The sequence below is a fragment of the Tubulanus polymorphus genome, chromosome 6, assembly GCF_964204645.1.
Source record: "Tubulanus polymorphus chromosome 6, tnTubPoly1.2, whole genome shotgun sequence".
In the NCBI taxonomy this organism is placed as follows: Eukaryota; Metazoa; Nemertea; class Palaeonemertea; order Tubulaniformes; family Tubulanidae; genus Tubulanus; species Tubulanus polymorphus.
In genome coordinates this window covers 726,512-753,142 of record NC_134030.1, presented here as the reverse complement: position 1 = coordinate 753,142, position 26,631 = coordinate 726,512, and the positions used below count along the sequence as shown (strand labels likewise).

Below are 26,631 nucleotides of genomic sequence, written 5' to 3'. Positions count from 1 at the left end.
TAAGACCCTGTGACACGACGGTACGAGTAAAGGCAAATGCGACCATGTCGAACGTTATGACGTAGCGCGTCTCTATTGGTTAAATTGATTGTTGCGCTAAAAATAGCTTCGCGGTTGAGCGCGCGTGTTGAATGAATACGGAACGGCACCCGGACTAATGTCACGTTTTAAGGTATTAAGTATTAGGGATTCGAACCGAACCACATCTAAAACGAAAATATACGTGTTTTAGCGTTTAGCTATGTTCCAGTTTTCTCAACTTTCGCCATATTAATTTCCCAGGGCGGCGCTGAAAACCAGGAAGTAATTTTGTCATTTTGCCGGTTTTGGGCCTCCGAAATCTCAAAGATTTGGAAGAATTTAAGGTAGAATAGACAGTTCAGTCATCCAAATACACAATAGTATTAAAACCCATCTAAAAACGAATCGAATGATACCTTATATGTCTATATGGCATTGGAAATAAGTGAGATATTCCCAGTTTCTCGTACTACTTCAAAACTAATTTTATGAGCTAGCGTTTTTACCTTATTAATTTTGATGACTTTTACTCGAATATAATTGGGTTCATTCGAAATCTGAAAACATACGTAATTAGATCTTGTTCTCCTGTCAATTTTGATATATAGAATGTGTACTCCCTATTATGAGTTGACTTAGAATTTGCGTCATCAAGTTAGGCCTAATCGTAAACTGCGGACCAAATTCGAAAATTATTGTAATTGGACTAGTGCCACACTCTATAAAACACATACTGAGACTTATTGAATCCTGAAATGAAGGACTATTATGAGAATAATCATTTGGCATAAGGAAATATTGAATTCGTTGCGTAATATGCCTAAACTAGGATTTTCCACGAGAAAGTTGTAAAAGCGCAGGCGTTACCTCAATTTTGGCTCTGACACAGAAATTTGTGTGCAGGTCTTCGGGTGGTTGGGCGATTTTTGTAGGGGATTTCCCTTAAAATTCTGACTAATTACTGCGCAGTCACAGTAAACAATTGATTAATACTGACTCGAAAATGTGTGTCTGTCCTGTCCAACAGTGCCGCACCCTTGTTGTGGAAACGGCTAAAGGGAAATAAATTTGATTGATCTGTTTCTCGTGGAAAAGCAGCCTATGGCTCATTTTCACGCATCTCACATCTAATGTCGAATTCAGTTTTGTTTGAAAGGATATCAGGTTGTCTGGCTCAGTTAGTGTTTAGCGTAGGCCTACTAGGGACCTATGTATATTGTATTGGAAGATTGCCAAAAATCTTTGAATTGTTAATTTTATTTTAAAGATAATATATTTTTTGTTTTATAGGATTCGTCAGTTATTTGTCAGACATAGCAGATATTTTATAACCGATTTTTCCCATTCAAATGTAAGTTGTATCAAGCAGAAATTTGCATTTTTTTCATATTTATTTGTTTATAACATAATATTGACATTTGTTTATTTCAGGTAGATGGCAAGTAGCGTGCATTTGGTTCTGATGGTACCCATGGAATTCAGCAGTTGGTCTTCCATATCATATCAATACATTTTACAAATTAGTAACCGCAATTGCTCAAATGGCTTGTTGCATTCAAACCTTCTGTCTCATTGTTTTAGGTTGGAAATAAAAGATTGATGTACTTTCAATTTGCTTCTTTCTCTGACTGCGATATATATTACCACGTCTACAGCTCGTTGAACCCGGGTTTCAAAGTATGCGGGTTCCTATAAACCCAGCGTTTGCAGGGCTGCATCTACACTTAATTTAGCTCCAGTAACTGAATCCACATCTGTAGAGTTTTTCGTGAACATAGGTTCAATTATCAATAGGTTATATAACTCCTTTTTCAAAAACCTGGCTTTTTGCATTCAACCCGTGTTTCGAGCTTAGTGTAGACGCATAACCTCGGTATAAGATGCAAGTGTAGACGAAGCTTCTCTTATTTTCTTCTGATATTAGGAATGAATAGGAATTCACGACTTCAGGAATACGCATAAGAAAAAAAGCTCTTTTATATGTTTAGATTTATTCAAACATCTAAGTGAAAAGATGGAAACAAGTAAAATCTTGACAATCCCCAGTTTAAAGATTCAACTTCATGTCCTTGTACTTGACATCTGCATCACCTAAAGATGAATAAAAGCAAACAAAAAAATGAATTGATTGCTGAAAGTTAAATGATTCAATACAGCAGCGATGACTACAGATGATGTATTTACCATTCAGTCAGTGAGGCCTACTCACTTTTTATCATCTCCAATCCTGTAAACCTGGCTTATCTAGTCACAAGTTGACCTCTAAATTAGCATTGTTCAGGTTCCTGTAACAGGCTGAACTCTCTGAAAAAAAAACATTGCATTTGAAATAAAAAAATTGCATGTGGAAATTTATGTAAAGACTTCATAGTTATGTAAATAAATGACATGAATAGCCTACCTTCTTACGACTCTAAGAGGCCTAGGCCTACTTTTCGGGTCCATGGAAAAATCATTCACTAGTAGATCGGTGGTCTGTCAAAAATGTTTCCTAAAAATAAGATAAGTAGCAGTGAGTACACTACCTACACGTACACTCAACCCCCAGTAGATTGTTTGATGAGAACCTAATCTAAAGTATCGCTTGTCCATGTTTTTGTAGACTACATTAAAGTGTGGATGGAGTAGACACTTGAAGATAATTAGACACCGTAGAATTGAGCGCAGGACACTTACATTTGTTTCGTTTATTCTTCTCGTTAGGACCTTGGCTGCTTCGGGAATCAGGTTCCGATTCGATGCGACAGAAGAGTAGTAGTAGGCCTGCTGACGTACCATGGCATGACCGAGTACCGACAGCTGATATTTTATCGGTCGTAGCGCACTATTTTATCATGATCCATAGCCATATTCCAACCTTGGTGCCTTGAGTGCGGTACAGTTATTCTTTTAAACGGACATGGGCCATTTGTGATGTGAAATACTACATTTTATACCAGATCCAGTCAGTTAAAGAAAATTCTCCGTCTTGTTTATCATGACGGCCGCCATTTTGACTAGCGGTAATTGATGATTGACACCAATCAAAGTTTTAAAACTAATCTTCCAGCGATGTTGCTTTCAATTAATTTTATGTTTTATATGTTAATTATAGTATTTAAATGGATTCTTTTATAAATATTATTTAAAATACTTCGCAGAATAGATTTTAGATCCTTCCACGCGCGTATCGCGAGACCGCGCGGTGTTGTTTATTTAGAGTATTATGACGTCATAACAACATTCGCGCACCTAGATAGTTCACGTGTTTGGTGTCAAGGTCGCTGAAAGTTGCGGCTCTGTACCTTCGTGGTGAATAGAGTAGGCTATCCTCGCTTGCCAGGGTTTGATTTCCTCCCGCCGGAGCTCACGCCAACACAAACCCTGCTGGCTGCTAAATCATATTATTTTTCATATAATATGATTAAAAAAATGAATAGAACTAATTGCTACAATTTCATTATGCATCGTTTATATCTTTATTTCTGAAATATTTTGGTGGACATCGAATTCTATCATCATTAATGAGACATTGTATCTTTCGCTATGAACAGAAGCTTCCTAGCCCCGATTCACCTGATGAAGCTTCGATACATAAGTAGCGAAAGCTTGTGTGTCAAATAAATACTTAACCTATATATAGAATAGTTTTTGGCCATGATGAGGATGCGAGGATAAATATTTATTGAAATAAAACCGTTTAAAAGCTATCACATATCTGAACCAGGATTCGGCGGCCGGGTCACGTGCTTTGTGAGAAAGTGGATCCCGACACGGGTTCTAGAGAAATTGAGTTCCAGGCTATCACGTGATCTATTGGTTTTAGTGGAGTTACGGTGAGGAAATAAGTCTTCAATACTTGTGCCATCGGTTTTTGTATCGGTTCCCTATCGAAGAGAAAAGAGAGGAGGGCCGAGGAGAGAGGAGAGAGGAGAAGAGGGAGAACGAGCGGAGAGAAGAGAGACGAGAGGAGGGCCGAGGAAAGAGGAGAAGAGCAAGAACGAGAGGAGAGAGGGAGAGAGAGTGCGAGAGTAGAGAGTATAGGTTTTTTTAACAATGCCCACGGCTACATTTGAAGTATTTCTTGAAAACCGTTGAGTGAAAATTCAATAGGTATCAAATCTAAAAAAATCATTCAAATTCAAACCCAACTAATTCAAAATCCATCGACTTCAATCAATTCTTGTGTTTAGGGAAGAATATTGTCAGAAAACAGATAACAAGTACAGGCAACAACATCCTGAGTTTTGAGCTCCGCGTGAATTACTTTAGAATAGAGCGAGACTGACAGTGAGAGGTTCCAGGGTCCACAGAGACCGTGGGAACGGTTGTTGAAACCACGTTCCACCCAGGAGACGGTAAACACGGCGCACACCGTGACCGTACACACAGCGCACACCGAGACGGTACACACAGCGCACACGGAACGGGAAACGGGCACGAACTAAAAATGACCGCGGACACTAAACGGAAGCCTCCCGCGCGATGTGTCGCGTATCTGATGATTTTGATGACAATATTTATAAATTGCGAAGCCGATTCTAATGCTACATATTTACAAACTGATTCTGGCGTTTGGACCTGGAGCGGCAAAAGCAGTTCCAGTTCACAGCCAAAACAAAATTCATTCGTGAGATTGAAAAAAAGAGATAAACTGACTTTTGAACCGACAGTATATTTCAATTGGTTTAATTTCTATTTTTCCTGTAAACTGTTCAGTCGCCGTTGGCCGGGACAGCAAACATTTATCGAATTTCCTACTGGGAGTATCTGTATGCGTGGCGCTGGCAAAAATATATCGCTGTGCTATTTGGACACGATAAAGTTATCCGAAGTCTCCCAAATATGTTGCAGTTCTGAACGATTAACCCTCAACTCACCAACATTTTTCGAATTAAGGATAAATAAATCTGAACAATATTTAAACGTGATGATTTGCGTGGACGGTAACTGTAACGAGAAAGCATTAAACTCATTGAACTTCGATAAAAACAGTGTGAACACTAATTCGATGGTTATTCACGGCGGTGCGTTATATCATCGATATGAAATTGGAAATCTGGTGATAAACAGTACGTTAGAATCGGGTAAGTTTAGATTTCTTCAATACTCGAATACTAAATCCAACACTTAAGAGTAAATGTCCAAAATGTTTCCTTGAGCAAATAGATTGGCGTTTCGACAAAATAGGGAAAGCAGTTTTTCAGACCAAAGGTCAAAAGCTATTTTACAATTCAACAATCGTACCTTGATGTAAAATGTAACAGTCATTACTAAATGCAATATCTCAGAACCTTACACGTCACACGGTAAGCAGATTATATTATATTATTTTATTTACGCATTAAATTACAATATAAAGTAGTAGGATTTACAAAATATTATAAATAGGACGAATAAGAATAGATTATATATCATTGTCTCTCAGAAGGTAAGTCATTCTTATATGTATATTCTAGTTAGTTTTACTGTTATCCTGTGATAAGTAAAATGAAAGACCCTGTGAATGGAGTAGACTTACGGCATCGATAACTTATTTCGATATATTCCCGTTACATTTCACACCATCTATTGGGAATATTAAAACATGTGAGAATGGTTTCCTGAGCCCAGTTCCATAGTCATGGCTTAGACTTAAGACCAATTTTAGACCATCTTAGTTCTATAACCAATGTAACAACTTAAGACCAGTCTTAAGATTTAAGACAATTTTTGGACTTAAGTCTCAACTGAGGAACCGGTCCCTGGGTCCGAATTCTTGCTGGAACAGATTCCCAGTTGACTTGGCGTAGAATAAAGGATAAGCACAGGGTGTCCTGGGTTCGAACCCTGATAATTACCGGATTCACTCCGCACCATCAAAAGAATCAATATCGAACTAAATTTCTCTAATTTAAATTTTCATCGTTATCTTTATTTCTGAAATATTTTCAGCAACTCCATTTCTATTTATTGTTTTGCGGTGAGTTTATTCCTAACATTATTCAACTTTGTAACGATGAGACCTCCGGTACAGAAGACTATATCATCAGTGTTGTCGTGACCTTGGCATTCGTGATGAGTTCTCACCGCGTACAGACAATCCTTCACGCACTGTTTGCTGTTCTCCTTTTTGTCGCACAAGTTTTTCTTACAAGATTCTTTGACCTTATCCGCTCCGGGCCAATCGTATCCATGAACACAAACCGCTACTGATAGCACTATATCAACAGAAAACCACGTCAGGAAAATGACGAAAAATTATTAAAAAAATTAACTATGAATAAAAATACTATCAGCGACTTGTAAACCTGTCTCAGTACGACTGGTACCCCTCAATAAAAGAACCCTTCAATGACTTAACCCCTCAACGACTGGTAACCCCTCAATAGAACAACCCTCAATGACTTAACCCCTCAACGACTGGTAACCCCTCAATAAAACAACCCTCAATGACTTAACCCCTCAACGACTGGTAACCCCTCAATAAAACAACCCTTCAATGACTTAACCCCTCAACGACTGGTAACCCCTCAATAAAACAACCCTTCAATGACTTAATCCCTAAGTGACTGACCCCTCGAAAACTTAAACCTAGACTTGTACCCCCTCTGTATTACCAGGCTTGACACCTTCAGTGATTGGGCCCCAATAATGATTTGGACCCATCAATGATTGGTCACCGTATGAGTAAAAGAACTTACCTACAATAACACAGAGAACGAAGTTACGCATGTTGCCGCTAGGAGACCAAGGTACCGGAAGCTGTAAGAATGGTTTGATGGGTCGGTAGCTCACGCAGTTATATATATACCAGAAAACACGTGATTTTATCAGTAGGAATAAAGATGAAAATATTGAATTAATGATCACACTATCAACTTTATGTCGTCTCTCTATCAGTATCTATATATATATATTTGACCATGAGAAACTTTTCCCAGACATAAAAAACGAGACTTTATTTTTTCTATTTTCCTGAATCAGGAACGCGCTTATTAGTTAGAGTTAACTCTGAACTCGAGCAGACACCACAGTTGTAGAGTTAAATCTGAACTCAGTCGGGCAGACACCACAGTTTTAGAGTTAACTCTGAACTCAGTCGGGCAGACAGCACAGTTGTAGAGTTAACTCTGAACTCAGTCGGGCAGACACCACAGTTGTAGAGTTAAATCTGAACTCAGTCGGGCAGACACCACAGTTTTAGAGTTAACTCTGAACTCAGTCGGGCAGACAGCACAGTTGTAGAGTTAACTCTGAACTCAGTCGGGCAGACACCACAGTTGTAGAGTTAACTCTGAACTCAGTCGGGCAGACACCACAGTTGTAGAGTTAACTCTGAACTCAGTCGGGCAGACACCACAGTTGTAGAGTTAACTCTGAACTCAGTCGGGCAGACACCACAGTTGTAGAGTTAACTCTGAACTCAGTCGGGCAGACACCACAGTTGTAGAGTTAACTCTGAACTCAGTCGGGCAGACACCACAGTTGTAGAGTTAACTCTGAACTCAGTCGGGCAGACACCACAGTTGTAGAGTTAACTCTGAACTCAGTCGGGCAGACACCACAGTTGTAGAGTTAAATCTGAACTCCGCGGCAGAATCCATGAGTCCACAGTTGGTGAGTTAGAGTTAAACACAGTTTATCCACAATGTTTAAACTCTAGTACTAGATTCAAATTAAGCCTACAACCGCAGGTTTGAACCTATTGCCACTCATCATGAAAGGCACACTAAAAACAAGCGCCCACATGGTTAGAGGGGTCGGTCCCTCGGGATCAAATGAACCCGCATGAAGATTCTGGATGCTGAGTCAGAAGAGAATAAACACTGATGCTAGGCTAGGGTTCGAGTAATTATTCGAGAGTGATTTTTCAAATGATCACTGATGTAGGTTAAACAATAAATAGCACCCATGCATAATAGTTCTATTGTCGATAATCTTTTATATAGTGGCAGCACTTTACGGTAACTATCTGCAACACGGCTCGATGATCTTACTGTGGCATGCGAATAATAATTTAGTTCCCATGTTCACCGCTATTTGCTTATACTGGGGCAGCACTTGACGGTTATAACCTGCCTCCGATGGCATTTTCTACTGTGGCATGCGAGTATTTCCAGCATTTGATGGGTGTCTGAGGTTCGAACCCGGTCCATTGCATCTCGTCCATTGTGACAGTAATTCTCAGTGGTCCAGATGCCGAATAGAGGATGAACCAGAGGGGACTCGTATCAGAGTTGTGGACAATGTAATAAGCGATTGTGTCAATTATGATAATGATATACTGAAATGATATTTAATGTCTATTTCAACTTGACTTGAGAGAGCATTCCACTAGTGGCCTAGCTCAGAGTTTTGATGGCACATACCATCAGGGGTTAAAAAGAGAAAATTGACTCCATGATTTGAAAGTTTAACAATATGTTTCCACGCTAGATGTACTTAACCTCAATTTAGAATACAAAAAATGTCTTTTATGTAAATGAAACTTTTTTTCATTCTTTTTTTATTTGATTTCATTAACAACAAAACAGTTAAAAACAAATAAATTACGAACATGAAGACATTAAATTATAATTGAACATAAAAGTTAAAGTAAATGCATCTAAAAAAACTAATAAAGTAAAGAATTATGAACCGGATTTTGACAGTTACTTCTTATAATAAACCATATTTCACCAATCGGGTCCAAAATATATTCAATAAAGGTATTTTCTTCCAGTTACTGACCAACAACCAACCCTTCACTCAATGAATCAGTGAATCTTCCCAGCTCTGCACTCGGTCAGGTTCCCACCACACAGATTCAACTTTCTAATTAACATAATAATGTAACTAAAATAAACCCAGTTTTGAGAGTAACTTCACAGTTTGTCATGATGATCTCGTGTTCATCTATTATAATTACCATAAAGGATCCATTCTAAATTCATCTGTTAGATTTAAAAATCAATAAAAAAACATCATAGAACTCAGAGTTTTATGATTACAAATATTTCAACTCAAGTCAAATCTTAACTGACAACAATGGAATTGGATCCTGACTTATGCATGACGAAATGTCTGGTATTTCAAGCTATAATGATTCTCAAAAAACCTTGAGATTCATTTCTGCGATATGTTTTTTGTAGCACCAGGCGGTTTTGGAAGAAACCACCATTCTACCGAGGTCCGGTTTCACGAAAAAGTTTTACTCAAATTTTTGGTTTAATTGCTGCTGGTGGTTACTTCACGTTTTCGATGAGGACAACAATTCAAACTTTTCCATTTAAGCTTTTCATGAAACCTGGGGCTGCAGTTGCTCAATAGTTGGTTAGAGTTAACGAGCGGATAGTTGACACAGTGACAACTTCATTCTTACTTTGGTATTTATCCATCGGTTTTCTCTAACCAACAATTGAGCAACTGCAGCCTCTGATGAATTTCTTTTACGCCATTTTACCCTTCACGATTGATATATTCACAAATATGAGCGAAGATATGACACATATATTCAACAGATTCATTCACACTTCAGTTAAACTCATATCACATATTCTATGGTTGATATATTCACAGAAATGAACGATGATTTGACACTATTTTAATTAAACTCGTACTGTAAACACTAGTTTCACTAATCTCAATGTTAATATCACCAAGCACCAATTTGCACTATTTTAAGGAAAAGTTCATTACGTCATAAGTTGAAGCTTTTGATCTAAGTATGAAAGCTAGATAGCTATGTAAGGATGGACTGATTGCAATAATCATACCCTCAGTCGACTCCTGTTAACTTGAATTCGTTTTCTAATTGAAGTTATGGTCAAAGCCCGTTAAAACGCTGTCATCGTTTTTAATGCCAGTGTTCACTCTTAACATTGTTCAGAGATGGAATTTGCTCAATTTGATGAAAATTCAATGGAAATACAATTCACAATAACACCATAGACGTTATAAGGCCATGTCATTCTTTTTAATGCCATTGTTCACCCTTAACGCCAACATTTTTCAGTCTATAATTCATAGACTTTATAAGGCCATATTCGCAATAACACCCTGTTTTTCATTGGTCCAAACAGTGACATTATAACGGACTTTAACTGTATCACTGAACTTGAACACAAATCTTAAAACCATCGCAACTGAATGTGAGTTAAATTCCATTTTCTAAACTCAAACAGAAACCGCTGGTCGCTCGGTTGAGGGAAGGGACCAGTGAGCTGTATTTCTATGCTGTCAATGAGTATACCAGCAGTTCTGACAGATTTTAGTTTTTTATTAAGTAGGTAGTTTAGTAAGCGCTGCTGATAGAATGAGAACGTCTTTCAGTTTGAAATCCATCTCTCTTTGTAAACTATCGTAGAGGAATGATGGACAATCGCGATGCATTCTCTTCATCTCCAATAGCAACTCGCCGTTATAATCTACAAATCTACAACAATACAAACAGTTTAAATTCAAAACTAATACAAACGGTTTAAATTCAAAACTGTAACAATAAAAACATCTTAAATTCAAAATTGCAACAATACAAACAGTTTAAAAGTGATGACTACCGTACTCACTTATCACAGTGTTGTTTCATGTTGTTCTGTTCTAACCAGAACTGGACGTCTGACTGTTGCCATGACAATACACCTCCATCCGGTACGTCGGCTATTTTACGCTCTACGGACCACTGACGATCGGCTTGAATTCTGAAAATCAATTACATGTACAATTCATCCTAACACAGAGAGCAGCATGGAAAACAGTGAGACCAGTCCTACAGTTACTGAATGAACCCAGTGTTAGTAACTGAACCATCCAGTCCTACAGTTACTGACTGAACCCAGTCTTAGTAACTGAACCATCCAGTCCTACAGTTACTGAATGAACCCAGTCCTAGTAACTGAACCATCCAGTCCTACAGTTACTGACTGAACCCAGTCCTAGTAACTGAACCATCCAGTCCTACAGTTACTGAATGAACCCAGTCCTAGTAACTGAACCATCCAGTCCTACAGTTACTGACTGAACCCAGTCCTAGTAACTGAACCATCCAGTCCTACAGTTACTGAATGAACCCAGTCCTAGTAACTGAACCATCCAGTTCACAGTTACTGAATGAACCCAGTGTTAGTAACTGAACCATCCAGTCCTACAGTTACTGACTGAACCCAGTCCTAGTAACTGAACCATCCAGTCCTACAGTTACTGAATGAACCCAGTCCTAGTAACTGAACCATCCAGTTCACAGTTACTGAATGAACCCAGTCCTAGTAACTGAACCATCCAGTCCCATTGGCACACTGTGCAACTGGGACCAGGAACTGAGGAACTTGACCCAGTTACTGTGGAAATGGGTTCAGATCTGTGGAACTGGTTCCTGGAACTGTGGAACTGAGTTGAGATCTGTGGAATTAAGTTGAGAATTGTGGAACAGGATCCTGGAGCTGTGGAACTGAGTTCAGAACTGTGGAACTGAGTTGTGATTGGTGGAACTGAGTTTAGAATTGTGGAACAGGTTACTGTGTTCAGATGTGCGGCGGAATTGAGTCTTACTCTTCAGATTGTAGATGATTTTTCCCGCGGTCTCCGAGCTCTTTGATTAACCCTCTCATCGCTGATTCAAACAGATCGGAATCGCTGATATCGAAATAAAGCCTCGTTCCGACGATCATTCCTAACCAGCCGTCGGGATCGTAGTTAGTCTGCAACCTCAGAGGTATCACATCTTTCCTCAATCTATATGTATATTCTGCCTCTGTAAATACGTGAACAAACTATAACGCTACAATACCGTTCTGTCGCAAAGACTTTCAGTGTATTTACCCCCCTATGCAGGGTCCGATCTAAGGAATGAAAGCCACTTGCCCAGGGGCAGGCAAATCTGAAATTTTGCTTGCCCCCTCCAAAAGCTACTTGCCCTTCACAGGCAGTCTGATTGGTGGCACTATCATCCATTGTATCGAGTGGGAAAAAAGTTTTCTGACATAAAATTGCACTAGCCGGGCGGACTAGTGATAATGATAACCTACTTGCCCTGATGAGAATATACTTGTCCCGGGCAATCGGACAAATGTTTAGATCGGACCCTGATATGCGATGTATAATCTACTTTATATCGCTTTCACCCGGTGGTGCGATGTACAGTATCGGTGTAGTTTTCAGTTAGTTGTCAGTTCCAGTTGCATATATTAGTGACATGACAATACACCGCACTGCAAGGTAGACACACTATATCGTTATGCCGATTATACACCGCACCGAGTTGGAATTATCTCCAGCACTATGGTATGAAAGTGTAAGTACTTATTATGAAATGTTTCCTTGTAGTCTCACAGTTCAATAGTGCTAATGATCGCTTCTAATCATTTACTTAGAGATTTCGCAGGCATGTCTATTAGGTACTGGCTGCACACACCAGATGGCGGCACAATACACTCAGTTGAAATAAGCTCGATTTCGATGAGATTGTAAGTGGTAAAAGAGGGGGGAGAGATAGGGGGAGGGAGGGAGAGGGAGGGAGAGAGGAGAGATAGGGGAGGAGAGGGAAGGGGAGGGGAAGAGAGAGATGAGATGGGGAGGAGAGGGAAGGGGAGGGGGAGAGAGAGGAGAGAGGGGAGAGGAAGAGGGAGGGAGGGAGGGAGGGAGAGGGGAGAGGAAGAGGGAGGGAGAGAGAGGGGAGAGAGAGGGGAGAGATAGGGGAGGAGAGGGAGAGAGAGAGGGGAGAGGAAGAGGGGAGGAGAGGGAAGGGGAGAGAGGGGAGAGATAGGGGGAGGGGGAGTTACCTGATCTACAGCTGGGGCTGTCTTTATATCTCTGCGACATACACACTATTACTACACTAGCGCCCTCTACAGCTAACGCCATCGCTTCTAACGTAGAACCGCCTGGAAACAATCGAAACGACAACAATACAACGAGTAACGAAGTGATCTCGGGATCTCGAGTAAAATGAGTAAATGGAGGGTGTGACGTGTACTCACTCATATGTTCAATATCCATCCATACTTTATAATTAGCTTGTTTCAAACGATCTTTAACTTTAATCATCGTAGGTTTCGAATCCCATTGATAACTGATCATTATATGATTAGACGCAGCTTCTACAAATAAAATATTTCACAAAATACATAAATTTGCTGAAAAATTGTGAAAAGATTCAGAGATTTAAACCTTAGTCAATTTATCAGCTTACAACACAGGGTGCGATCTAAGGAATGAAAGCCACTTGCCCGGGGCAAGCATATCTGAAATTTCGCTTGTCCCCTCCAAAAACTATTTACCCTACACAGGCAGTGCGATTGGTGTTAGTTGTATCGAGTGGGAAAAAAGTTTTCTGACATAAAATTGCACTAGCCCGGCGGACTAGTGATAATGATAACCTACTTGCCCTGATGAGAATATACTTGTCCCGGGCAATCGGACAAGTGTTTAGATCGAACCCTGCAACATTGAGTTAAGGATAATAACCATAATGTACAGTAGTGTCAGGACAGACAAAGTGCTACCAGTTCAGACCAGTATAGATCTTCGGATTTTTTCACATTGACAAATTAACAGTAGAGATAGAAAATCTTCATTCTACTGGTTTGAATAGATTAGCGAATGGACAGATATGGGTAGAGTCTCCTGTACGTAAAAAACAGTTTTAATTGTCATTATCTCAAGAGTTATCCACTAGTTGCTTTGATAAATTACAATAGAGCAACACTTGGTCCTAATTGGCGGATTCCTACTAATAAATTGTGATCTATTCAATACGCGGTAGTTGGAACTATTCAATACTAACCCGGTAATTCAATAGTTCTGCTGATTTGTCGATGTGAAGCATTCACCTCCCAGATGGCGCCACGAGCCGCGTGACGTACCGTCTCGTCCGTGTGAGTTTTCCACAAACGATGAAGAGCTGAAAAAGATTGAAAACAACATTTTGAAATTATAGCAGAAATAAAACATGTATCAGGGGCCGGGGGGGGGGGGGGCCGGGGGGTTCAGGACAGTTACTACAGATCATGAGGCACAGGAGAGAAGGAAGGAGGAAAGAGGAGAGATTAGAGAGGAGGAAGGAGGAAAGAAAAGAGCCAAAACAACATTAAAATCATAGCAGAAATAAAATATAGAACTGGGCGTTTGACCGAGCCGCTGTTTCTGCTCTTTCCTGTCTCTCCTCTCTCCCATGATGCATCATGAAAAGTAGTTCAGTTCAAAAACTGTGGAAATGGATCATGATGTGCAGGAGAGAAGGAAGGAGGAAAGAGAAGAGATGAAAGAAGGAAGGAGGAAAGAGAAGAGATGAGAGAATGAAGGAGGAAAGAGAAGAGAGGAGGAAGGAGGAAAGAGGAGAGAAGGAAGGAGGAAAGAGGAAAGATGAGAGAATGAATGAGGAAAGAGGAGAGAATGAAGGAGGAAAGAGAAGAGATGAGAGAAGGAAGGAGGAAAGAGAAGAGAGGAGGAAAGAGAAGAGAGGAGGTAGGAGGAGAGACGAAACTAAAAACTGAATCGATGAATATATGACTTACCTTCCATACAGCCGGATTGCATCTTAATCGCTTTCTTACAATCATCATTAAACGCTAGTATCCAGAGCCCCCTGGTGGCGAGATGTTGCTCTACAGTCGTTAACCCGGCGTCTATTAAGCGCACGTATAACGGTAACGCGTTGTTAGCGACGATACGTGTTTTATTCGAGTCGTTAGCCGCGAGATGATTTAAACCGTCGACGATCTCGCTCGCGTGAAACCCGTAATCTTTACTGAAATGAGAATCCGAATTCAGAGCCGCTCGTAAAATATCGATAAAAAACGAGATATTCTGATCGTCGGCGTTGAGAATATCGTTTTCCGTCTCGTCGAGGAGGTACGATAATATCAGCAGAACTTTAGTACGTATCACTAAAGACCGGACGGGTAGATAGGACTGTAAAATGGCGACCGCATCCGCGCTACGGAATACCTCCCGGGAATTCCCGTCGTCGTGACGACAAACGTTGTGCATTATTCCGAGTAATCCTTTTACGTAATACAACTTGTTATCATTACCGAGTTTCTGTAACGCGAACTCAGCCGATTTCAAGTCCATTAATCCTAATTGTAGGCATCCCTTGTCGGTAATTTGTCGACACAGTTGTCGCGAGATATCACTCGTATTCCACAGAATAATCACGATTTGAACGATGTTCTTTAAACCGACCGGTGATTCGTGAATCTCCCGATTCTCTTCGTCGTCGTCGTGAATCGAGTTCCAGATTCTAATGAATAAATCGACTATGTTTAATTCGATGAGTTTATCGGCTATTTTCAGACGGAATGTTTCGTCCGGCGACCAGGACGTTCTGCGTTTAACGAATTGTAAATCGGCGAGGAATTCGTGTTTATAATCGTTGCGTTCGAACAGACGAGGAATCCTCACCGCGAGATTGTCGAGAACCTCCTCGACGCTATAGCGATTCATCTTTGCGCGTTTAGTTCTCACCGATGAATTAGTGAAATCGTAGAATCCTCCGGGCAGACTTCCGCCTCCTCCGCCTCCTCCGGCGGCCGGAGTATCCGGACTCGGAGTGCTACAAACGCTTTCCGTATCGGATAAACTCGTCAGCATCCTCAACCCGGTCGACGCCGGGTGGAATCTGATAATCGGTAAATCTTTTATTTCATCCGTCGTCGGTTTGATGAAGGCATTGTTGTCGCCGTTGCTATGGATACTCATGTGTTGGTGTTGAACTCGAGCCTTTTTAACGGGACTGTCGTTAGCGACGCCGTCTACACTATCGCACGGTGGCGGCGGCACGGACTCCATACCGGGGCTGGTGATACTATTAAAACTATCACCCAGTGATAGTTCTTCACTACTCGACGAGATAGTGCGATCAAATAAACTTCGCTGTAGATACTGATACATACTAGCAGGGGGAGCTGGGGGGTGGCTGACTGACTGGGGAGCAGGGGGGTGGCTGACTGACTGGGGAGCTGGGGGGTGGCTGACTGACTGTGGAACAGGGGGGTGGCTGACTGACTGGGGAGCTGGGGGGTGGCTGACTGACTGGGGAACAGGGGGGTGGCTGACTGACTGGGGAGCTGGGGGGTGGCTGACTGACTGGGGAGCTGGGGGGTGGCTGACTGACTGGGGAATAGGATGGCTAGTTTGGGGAGGGTGACTGTTTTGGAGAAGGGAGGCAGTTTTTGGAGGAGGGTGACCAGTAAGGGGAGGGTGGCCAGGCTGGGGAGGGTGATAAGTTTGGGAAGGAGGGTTACTAGTTTGGGGAGGCTGACCAGTTTGGGGAGGGGGGTGACTATTTTGAAGAGGGGAGGCAGTTTGGGAAGGGTGACTATTTTGGGAAGGAGGCTGACTAGTTTGGGTAGGCGGGTGACTAGTTTTGGGAAGAGGAGGGTGTGGTTGAGATGGAACGATCCCCAGTCCGGGTTTTAATAAAGCTGATGATGATGTAAAATCCTCCTCATTTTCCTCTACTGTTGTTGTAGCGTCCCGAGCGATTCTATTATCATCTCCGTAGCAACTGTTACTGTCTTCGTTCATTGTTGTTTGCTCGGAGCAGATTAATGATTTACAGCAACCTGTGGCAGGTGACTGGGTTGGAGGAGGGTTTGACGGGGTTGGGGTGGGAGTTGACAGGGTTGGGGAGGTGCTGCTGCTACTGCTGCTCTGTTTTGTGGAATGACCAGTTTTTCTTGTAAACCACGACAAAACTTCAAACATCACACAACATTCAACATCATTTCCGCAATCTGTGTTTAGAATAGAATTGAATTCTGTATTTAAATTCTAATTCCTGCTGCTGCGCATCCAAATCATTTTTCAATCGATTTCAAAACGACGATCACATGATTATACACTACAGATGATTGTGAAAGATTGTCGCGTTCAATAAACGCACTTGATCGACAAACAGCGCAAAAATAACACGATTTTCTCTTGATCTGTCATTGACGGGAGGGGTTTCCCTCGGTCGAAGCCGATGTCCTCGATGACGTCATGGGTATCCCCGATAACATTCCTTGAAAAAGATAATTTCAATTGAATCAACAATCTGTAGTAGCAAAACAATAATAATCCGCTGAAGATTAATCCTCACTTCATTGTTTATCAATGGCAATCAAGATTATGATAGATTATCGTTTCGTGTTAATTGCTGAGTTAACAATTTCTAAAGTGGCCTGTAAACGTTGGAGTAGCTAGCTGAGGTGCGTGTTAAGAGGTTTAGTCCTCGGCGGGTGGACTGGTGTCCAGCGAGAGTTGTTGTAACGCATTGAGCAGTATCAGGCTAACCCTAACCCTAGGGTTACGAAGAGGAAAATTTTCAGCTGAAACATCGGCGATTCAATTCAATCCAGACTTTATTCGGCTGTATTTGTGATAAAGATGGCGGCTGATTGCGGCGGTGGCGGCGTTAGTGGTAGGAATTTGATAGCGGCGGTTGATCAAGGCACCAGTAGCAGTCGAGTTTTAGTAAGTTAACTCTCATTTTAACATCTACCGATTGAGATTCTGAGCTGAAGAGTCTTGATATTTGGGTAAAGGAGCGCAGTGTGTTGTTGTTGAGGGGCACCGCCCTCCGTCCATCCCCATCCATCCTCCATCCACCACGTCCACTTTAGTCCTCCTGTCCTCCTAATTAGTCCTCGACTTAGTTAGTTACGTAATCGTTGGTGGTAAGCTTTTTATAATCGGATGGGCTTTGTGAAAATATCCCATCGTGAAACTAAACCACTGACAGGTTACTGACTATCCTCTGTCTGTGTGTAAAATAGTGTTTTATATATTTCTAATTGTAGATATTCGACAGTTCTACTGCTGAATTACTGACTTATCATCAAACAGAACTGAAACTTATCTATCCTAAAGAGGGGTAAGTTCAAACTTATCATCGCTGTTGTTGGGTAGGGATACGAGTTTGAGTACTGACTGGTGCCGGTGAAATTGAATTCAATTGATAGTCTTTTAAAAACTTTCTGTTGGCGATGTATGACAGATCCGGGAATTCTGGCAGAGGGCGCACGAAGCAAAGTGGGTGGTCTCAAGAAAACTACTTTTTACTCACAGAGACGCCTGGGCGCGATTGAAGTGCACTTTTCAACCCGAATATTTGAAAGGCTATTTGACAACTTAAGTTCAGTGGCAAACACAGGATCGCTTGTCGTCCGTCTGTCCTAATTCAATTGTTTTCTTATTTTTTTTTCCAGATGGGTCGAACAGAATCCATGCGAGATTCTGAGTTCAGTGAATGAATGTATTGAGAAATCAGTGGAGAATCTGAAAGCATTGAATATTGATCACCGTGATATCAAGGGTACAGTTTGATATTTATACGCTCTATCTGTCTGTAACTGGTGCAACAGTTGTAAGTTAGAGTTAACTCTGAAATCAGGATCCAGTTCCACAGTTGTGAGTTAGAGTTATCTCTGAACTCAGGATCCAGTTCCACAGTTGTGAGTTAGAGTTTACTCTGAACTCAGAATCCAGTTCCACAGTTGTGAGTTAGAGTTAACTATGAACTCTGGAGCCAGTTCCACAGTTGTGAGTTAGAGTTAACTATGAACTCTGGAGCCAGTTCCACTGTTGTGAGTTAGAGTTAACTATGAACTCTGGAGCCAGTTCCACAGTTGTGAGTTAGAGTTTACTCTGAACTCAGGATCCAGTTCCACAGTTGTGAGTTAGAGTTTACTCTGAACTCAGGATCCAGTTCCACAGTTGTGAGTTAGTGTTAACTATGAACTCAGGATCCAGTTCCACAGTTGTGAGTTAGAGTTAACTCTGAACTCAGGATCCAGTTCTCCAGTTGTGAGTTAGAGTTAACTATGAACTCTGGAGCCAGTTCCACTGTTGTGAGTTAGAGTTAACTATGAACTCTGGAGCCAGTTCCACAGTTGTGAGTTAGAGTTAACTATGAACTCTGGAGCCAGTTCCACTGTTGTCGGTTACTGAACTTGATTATCATAAAGCTACTTGAGTAAAATTATAAGAAAGTTTTGCATGAGTTATAAGGTAGTTTACGGTAATGACCTGTTGTTTCTATTTTTGTAGCTGTAGGGATCACGAACCAACGTGAGACAACAGTGATCTGGGACCGGGTTACCGGTAAACCTCTCTATAATGCAATCGGTAAGTTCATCATCTTCCTCCATCCCCGGGACTCTTACAGATCAGCGAAATCAGGGAATTCTGACTCTTCCAAAAATCGGGGAAGCGTTCAGGGAATTTGTTGGTGTCTTGCTGGTGATGAGTCGAGTGACACGAGGAACCTCTTGATAAGAAACATCCCCCACTGAGAATATCTTATAATTTATTCAGGGAAAGTTCAGGGAATTGTTGGTGTCTTGTTGTTCTTGCTGGTGACGAGTGACACAAGGAACCTCTTGATAAGAAACAACCCTCACTGAGGATATCTTATAATTTATTCAGGGAAAGTTCAGGGAATTGTTGGTGTCTTGTTGTTCTTGCTGATGACGAGTGGCTCAAGGAACTTCTTGATAAAAAACACTGAGGATATCTTGTAATTTAACCAGGGAATTTCTGTTCAAGGGTTCCGGAAAAATAGGGAAATATTTGGCTGATCTGTAAGAACACTGTTAACTCACACAAAAGAATTCAAGTTTTATACTTGCACTGTTGGCTAGTTTGTTGATTGATTGTAATCTATTGTATGTTGACAGTTTGGTTAGATGTTAGAACTGCCGATACTGTGGACAAATTAATACAAAACTCAGCTCAACGCCACAAAGATTGTCTGAGGGTAAGAGTCAATGTGTCCCAGCGCTAACATTCATCGTCAAAAAACATCGAAATTGATCGCTAATATATCGATGATGTATTGTGTTGTAGTCGTTATGCGGGTTGCCGATAGCGACGTATTTCAGCGCTGTTAAGTTACGTTGGTTGTTGGATAATTGTGACGAGGCGCGAGTCGCGTTAGATAATGATCGATTGATGTTTGGTACTGTCGACAGTTGGCTCGTTTGGGTAAGTTATACTACAGTGTGTCTGTCATCAACGTAGTGATAGTGGACACTCCCCGGGGCCGGTTGCTCAAAAGTTGGTTAAAGATAACCAATGGATAAATACCATAGTTACGATGAACTTTTAATTTTCACTATGTCAATTATCCACTGGTTAACTCAAAACAACTTTTTTGAGCAACTGCAGCCGCTGTAAGTCATTGTTTCGATTGCCACTGATTATCACGGAGCTGATTACCTTGGATTAACACGTGCCCAGGTGATAAAATGTTAACAATTTTCCCGCTCCAATTTGCGTGATGATCCAGATCGTTCATTGCTCCAACTGCCTTGCTTATTCACTTGCTACCTCCGAGAATATCTATCATTGGTCCCGCAAGATCCAGGGTAGCGCAGGCTGTCTACTGTAGATCAGCGGCCACTATATCTGTATTTCATAATACAGTTTCCTAGTAAGGAGATGTAGTAATGTTTGATGGTGTATTTATAGAATATGACAGGAGGTATAGACGGGGGTAAACATGTTACTGATGTCACTAACGCCAGTCGTACGATGCTCATGAATATTCATCAGTTGAAATGGGATCAACAACTTTGTCGGTAAGTGAAAAAAAATCTAGAGTGAAACATTCCCTGCTGAAGTCATCACAGTTCGGACCATGATTGTTAATCATCCAAATGATGACTTATATTTAGTGAATTGAATTAGAAATACAAATTGAGACTAAAAATAGAGATGACTTCAGTAATGTGACGACTTATTCAAATGATGACTTACACTTAGTGAATTGAATTAGAAATATAAATTGAGACTCACAATAGAGATGACTTCAGTAATGTGACGACTTATCCAAATGATGACTTACACTTAGTGAATTGAATTAGAAATACAAATTGAGACTAAAAAATAGAGATGACTTCAGTAATGTGACGATTTATCCAAATGATGACTTACACTTAGTAAATAGAATTAGAAATACAAATTAGGACTCAAAAATAAAGATAGGCCTATGAGTTCAGTAATGTGACGACTTATCCAATTACGACTTAAAACTTAAGAATTTTGTGATATAATTTTCATTCACTTTGATTGTTTGTCATATGTGAATGTAATCAATGTGTTTTTGTTGCTGTAGGTTTTTTGATGTTCCTGTTTCAATCCTACCTGAAATTCACAGTTCGGCTGAAATTTACGGTCACATTTCGACGGGAGTTTTATCCGGAGTTCCGATATCTGGAGTAAGTACCGGTGGTAGTGTATCTGCCGATCCGGCGTGGGGAGTTCAGAATATCAACTGTTATTAAACGTTTTAATGATTATTTTCAGATTTTAGGCGACCAACAAGCGGCTCTAGTTGGCCAGTGTTGTTTTAAGAGCGGTCAAGCTAAGAACACGTACGGAACTGGATGTTTCCTTTTATACAATACTGGTTTAGATGTAAGTTTGCATTCAATATCTACAGTCAAACCTGCTCAATTCAGATCAGTCTTTACATGTAAATTATGATGTTTTATTTCTCATAAACCGGATGAATTCACATTAGTTATCATCCAACGGTGGTCTTATCCTGCATTAAGTTAAAATGATTTATTTGTTTGTGTATTTTAAGGCTGTAGTCTCCGAACATGGATTATTAACAACAGTGGCGTATAAACTAGGCAAAAATAAACCTACGACTTACGCATTAGAGGTAGGCACAGTAGGTTGTTTAAACCTACATTGTATCTTCTACACTGTCTATACTGGAGGACTCTGTCCCACAGTTTTGGATCCTGTTTCACGGATGTTGGTTGAAATTTGTTGCCAATATTGTATTAGTAATATTTATTTATATTTCAGGGTTCTGTAGCTATAGCCTGAGCTGATTTAGAACCGGGTTCTAGTTGTAATATTTATTTGTGTGTATTTGTATTTCAGGGTTCTGTAGCTATAGCCGGAGCTGCTGTGCGATGGTTAAGAGATAATTTAGGGATTATCGAAACTTCATCAGATATTGAGACATTAGCTGAACGAGTCGACACAACTCATGGCTGTTACTTTGTTCCAGCATTCTCGGGATTATTCTGTCCTCATTGGGAATCAGACGCTCGCGGGTAAGAAAGGAATTAAAATACTCAAGTTTTACCTCGTGAGTGAATAGACTCTGCTCAAGTCAAAGATAACCCGTTCAACTGGAATATTTTCCGATTCTATAGGCCTGTTTGAATTATCCAAATCAGATAAGTTTTGACTTGAGCAAAGTTAACTGCATTTGTAGTTCAACGGATTATTCATTTATTTATCATCATAACTTGGTTTATAAATCTCAATTTGTCGATATCTCATACCTGAGGCCAGTTGCTCAAATGTTGGTTAGAGTAACCAGCGGATAGTTGACATGGTGACAATTAAAACTTCACTGTTACTATGGGATCATTCATTTATTACGTACGCATAAAATTTGAATTTTTCAACCCCCCTCCCCCTCTGTACGCAAAATCGGCCATTTTTTCATATACATTAAGCATTACAGTACGCAATTGCACTGACCCCCTCCCCCTCCCCTAATGCATACGTAATAAATGAATGACCCCTATGGTATTTATCTGCTGGATATTTTAACCAACTTTTGAGCAACCGGCCCCTGCAGGTGGTTATTTGATATTTCATTGTTTATATTTCTAGAACTATCTGTGGTTTGACACAGTTTACTAATAAGTGTCACCTGGCGCGCGCCACTCTGGAAGCCGTCAGCTTTCAAACACGAGAACTACTGAACGCGATGAACCGGGATAGCGGAATTCCGATCACTTCTCTACAGGTCGATGGTGGCATGACTAATAATTCATTGTTGATGCAAATACAAGCTGATTTAGCTGGTATTCCAGTCGGTAAGTTAGTGAGGAGAGATTTAGAGCTTTAGGGGCGGATTCAACCTCAGTTCCTGGGTACTGTTCAGTCCAGTATTGCTGCACCATAGTCTGGGGTATTCAGTAAACCTATACCTGTCAGTGTCAGTGAGTTAGTAGAAAGAGATTTGGGGTTCCTCGGTACTGTTCAGTACAATATCGCGGAGCTGTGTACCTATATCTGTTGGTAAGTTAGACAGAGATTTGGGGTTGTTTGTAAAGTCAAACTGACACTGGTTGAAAAATAAGTTCTCACGAAAAAAAAAATCAGATCTCACGAAAAAGTTTAAATCAAATTTTAGTTTATTTGCTATTGCTTACTTAACTTTGCATTGTTTATGAATTCATTGACTTAAAATCAACTCAGAAATAATTTAGTCTTTGTCAGAGAAAGTAAAATGATAGATGATGATTTTGATTGTTTTATTTGATAGTTCGCCCGGCTATGCCCGAGACCACAGCCCTAGGAGCCGCTATGGCTGCCGGTTGCGCCGAAGGAGTCGATGTCTGGTGTTTGGATGATTCTGAACTGTCTAAAATCACGACCGACACGTTCTTGCCCACAATCACTCAACAAGGTCAGTGTGTGTTGCACCAGAAACAAGAAATATTTTCTTTTATGTAGTTGTTGAATTAATGTCATTTAAGATAAAAACGTTGTTATGACAGACACAGAGGAGGATCGAGGGGGAATTATGTAATTCTGTCAAATCTTTTGTGTGGCCCTCAGGGACTTGACGCAAAAGGATTTTGACCCCAGTATCCTAGGTACTATATATAAAAATACTTTAAAAAAAATAGTCTTTTTATATATAGTACCTAGGATACTGGGGTCAAAATCCTTTTGTGTCAAGACCCTGTGGTGCGGCCTTTTTCGTTTGAAAAAAAAATTGGTGCATTTCAGTGTGGAGTGTGCTTATTAGTGCCTTTTGAGATGTGAAAAGTTCTGGTCCTGTTTTAAGTGACAAAAATTATCACCATGAAAACAAATGGGGGCGTATGGTTCGAGATCTGGTTTCTAAGTGACAAAAATGTCACCTATAACTGTTTTAATAACTGCCGTGTTTGTTGTGAAGTTTTTGTCTGTTGTATTTTTAGATCGTGACGATCGTTTCGAAAGATGGAACGAAGCCGTTAAACGATCGAAACATTGGGTGCCCCCTAGTGACAATAATCAGAACCGAGGTACATATAAACATCGTATTCAAACCTCTCATTCACCACCAGGAGGAGCTACTGATAATTGATATATTTTTAATATTTCTCTTTTATTTTGAATTTTCTCAAGTCTAGATATCGTCCTGACTACCGCTGCACCGTTTGGACTGTTCGTCTTTTTCGGATTCGGGCTGGCGGTCGCTATAGAAATACTCAACAATAGATGATGATTTTTGTGATAATTATGTAGAATGGTGCTATTAAAATGAGTTCCTAGAGCACAGCGGATGCTGGAGCCTTGCTGGACCTCTCGTAGTGGACACTGGAGGCCATGCAGCGGACGCTGGAGCTGTGTAAGGGCTCAGTCGGTGCTGGGCCTCACTACCGGGTATCACAGGCTGGGGCCGCCCTATTTTGAGGTTTTGCCCATGCTGGAGTCTCAGAAGAACTGTATGAACGTGTAGAGAACCGTCCATAAACTGGAGTCGAATTTTTTCTGGAGTTGATTTCAGTTCCTATAGTGATCTACCAACCCCTGGTATCCCTGCCATGAGAGTTTTTTCTTGCAAGATAGAATCAAAATACGTAATTTAGATTTCACCACATTCCACTGAAAGATGTTATTTAGATGTTAATTGTAGTTAATAGTACAATAATGTAGTCGATTTTGTATGTAATTTTTTAGAACTGATTTTTGTAATAAATGATTTAAGGTAATATTGGGTTCAGTTGTAGCTGATCGAAGATAATTCATTGGTAGTTTTTGATTTAAAAGAAGCTATAATTCAATTTAGTGAATACAGTCAAAATAGAAATTTGAACAATCTGGTTGTATTGAAAAAGAAACTTCTTTTTTACTGAAAACAGAGTAAAATTTGTGGTCATTTATTTATTTAAATGTCAAATTTTTAAATGTTAAACGGCTTAATTCACATATTTCTCTCACTTTGTTTCTATGATCTCTGCAGAGTAAATGCCTTATGTATTTCACATGGTCGATCACTGAAGTATTAACTAAATAAAGGTACACCTTAAATTATTGGTAATAAATTGTTTCTGGATTTTTTGATTGGATATTTGATGAAAAGCAGGTTGAGATTAGAACACGAAGAATTCCCACTTCGCGGCAAGAGACTAAGAACGGATAAAGTAATTTACGGATAATCCGTAATCCTACTAATTAATCTCTTATGATAGATTCATATCAACTATAATTTAGGTGCATAACCGATATTTCTAAATTGTCTCGTCTAAAGAGCAACGTTTCGGCTATAATCAAATAATATGCAATAAATCTTGATAAATAGCCATGGAAGGCTCCTACGAAAGGAGGGTACCAACATTGTATCGGATCTGAACGAACCATTACTTCGGTCTTATTATGTACCGGCAAAAACCATTCTAATTTCGGAAGTACACCGTGCACGCCGGACTAAATACTCTAAACTCAACTTATGAAACATCAAACATTTTATAAGAAAAAATGTCCGAGAAGTTTTCATTGATGAGTGTAGTTTCGAGTATTTCGTTTCAACTAAAGCAAAATAATTGACGCTTGAATCTAAAGAAGTCAATACATACGGTCAGGGCCTATCGAACGGCTTCTCTGGGCAGTGGCACGGACGGACGGATCCAGGAATTTTGATATATAACCAAAAAAATGAATAGGTCTCTTGGCCGAGAACACTAGCCCGGTAATGTTTGGGTTTCGAACCCACGACCAGAACTCTCAAGAGTCGATTCCACTCGCCTACACCACCCTCATCGCACAAAGGACACTTTTCCAAACTTTCTCTTGGGGGCAACTGCCTCCCGCACCTTGCCTCTAAATGGACTGAGCGATTGTCTCAGTTATGTTATTGTTATACAAGTTTGCCGCCTGGTCCTCAGTGCGGTGACCTGTTAACTGTGGAGACCAGCAGCACCGGTATTTGTCAATGAGTCATGGATACTGAGTGGTTTCTGTATATAAAACGCCCAATCCGGAGTCTCTGAGTCATCGTCGTGTCCTCTCGATTATTAGTGTCTGCCAGTCGTTTTTTTTCCTAGTGGTTATAAGTGTATGTTTTAATATTTAGTTGCCCCAGTTATTGGAAGAGTTGACAAATAAAAACGTTGTCCTGGCATAATCAGTGTTGATATCTGATTGTAACACCGGCATAGGAATGAGTAAGGCCGCGCTGTTATCTACGAAACATATCGACAAAAAACTACTCGTCCATCAACACAGCAGCTCCTGCTGTTGTACTGTTTTTCGATGCGAGTCTCGCAGTAGAACTACACAGCGTTAATCACTATTGAATGTGGCCGAGTAAGATGTATGATTTTACTGCTGTTAAAATAATGTGCGGGCGAATATCAGAAACTAATACGATCGTGTGTTTGATCGGATTGATACTGATTGTGGATATATACTCTGTTACTGGGTACAATGGTAGGTAATCTGATTGTGGCAGTGAGTGGATGGGTGAGGGGAATGTTGTGTTGATGGGTGAGGGGTGCTGTGATGGTGGGTGAGGGGTGCTGTGTAGGTGGGTGAGGGGAATGCTGTGTAGGTGGGTGAGGGGAATGCTGAGGGGAATGTTGTGTGGTGGGTGAGGGGAATGCTGTGTGTAGGTGGGTGAGGGGAATGTTGTGTGTAGGTTGGTGAGGGGAATGCTGT

General features: G+C 40.6%; 2 protein-coding genes and 1 long non-coding RNA gene across 4 annotated transcripts; 1 reads left to right on the top strand and 2 right to left on the bottom strand.

Annotated features, from left to right (window-relative positions):
- Positions 1–1,999: 1,999 nt before the first annotated feature.
- On the bottom strand, positions 2,000–3,010 carry LOC141907604 (uncharacterized). Of its 2 annotated transcripts, none has more exons than XR_012619522.1 (4): positions 2,698–3,010; positions 2,423–2,512; positions 2,231–2,325; positions 2,000–2,112 (listed from the first exon to the last, which is right to left on the bottom strand). It is a non-coding gene; the product is annotated as an uncharacterized LOC141907604 (long non-coding RNA). The 2 variants fall into 2 exon arrangements; XR_012619521.1 differs by having other exon boundaries at positions 2,004–2,112; positions 2,206–2,325.
- Positions 3,011–8,589: 5,579 nt separating this feature from the next.
- On the bottom strand, positions 8,590–16,909 carry LOC141907481 (uncharacterized). The gene is made up of 7 exons (XM_074797137.1): positions 14,472–16,909; positions 13,742–13,858; positions 12,936–13,055; positions 12,738–12,839; positions 11,509–11,710; positions 10,530–10,661; positions 8,590–10,396 (listed from the first exon to the last, which is right to left on the bottom strand). Exons 1-7 carry the CDS (start codon positions 16,663–16,665, stop codon positions 10,243–10,245), a joined length of 3,021 nt encoding a protein of 1,006 aa, XP_074653238.1. The 5' UTR covers positions 16,666–16,909; the 3' UTR covers positions 8,590–10,242.
- A 419-nt stretch (positions 16,910–17,328) lies between these two features.
- Positions 17,329–24,988, top strand: LOC141907911 (glycerol kinase 3-like). The gene is made up of 15 exons (XM_074797671.1): positions 17,329–17,415; positions 17,742–17,815; positions 18,150–18,256; positions 18,991–19,068; positions 19,620–19,699; positions 19,789–19,926; positions 20,413–20,522; positions 21,059–21,161; positions 21,250–21,360; positions 21,533–21,613; positions 21,841–22,016; positions 22,588–22,793; positions 23,246–23,389; positions 23,910–23,996; positions 24,105–24,988. The coding sequence occupies exons 1-15, from the start codon at positions 17,329–17,331 to the stop codon at positions 24,194–24,196; spliced, it is 1,674 nt and encodes a 557-aa protein (XP_074653772.1). The 3' UTR covers positions 24,197–24,988.
- The last annotated feature ends 1,643 nt before the right edge of the window (positions 24,989–26,631 follow it).

What these genes read in the sequence shown, in the direction of transcription:
- LOC141907481 (XM_074797137.1), bottom strand. Translation starts at nt 16,665, where the DNA reads ATGTTTGAAGTTTTGTCGTGGTTTACAAGAAAAACTGGTCATTCCACA. An exon ending in GATGGATATTGAACATATGA is followed by an intron (nt 12,840 to 12,935) that starts GTGAGTACACGT and finishes GATTGTTTCCAG; the next exon opens with GCGGTTCTACGTTAGAAGCG. An exon ending in ATGAAACAACACTGTGATAA is followed by an intron (nt 10,397 to 10,529) that starts GTGAGTACGGTA and finishes GTATTGTTGTAG; the next exon opens with ATTTGTAGATTATAACGGCG.
- LOC141907911 (XM_074797671.1), top strand. Translation starts at nt 17,329, where the DNA reads ATGGCGGCTGATTGCGGCGGTGGCGGCGTTAGTGGTAGGAATTTGATA. An exon ending in CTTATCTATCCTAAAGAGGG is followed by an intron (nt 17,816 to 18,149) that starts GTAAGTTCAAAC and finishes TTTTTTTTCCAG; the next exon opens with ATGGGTCGAACAGAATCCAT. An exon ending in TGGGAATCAGACGCTCGCGG is followed by an intron (nt 22,017 to 22,587) that starts GTAAGAAAGGAA and finishes TTATATTTCTAG; the next exon opens with AACTATCTGTGGTTTGACAC.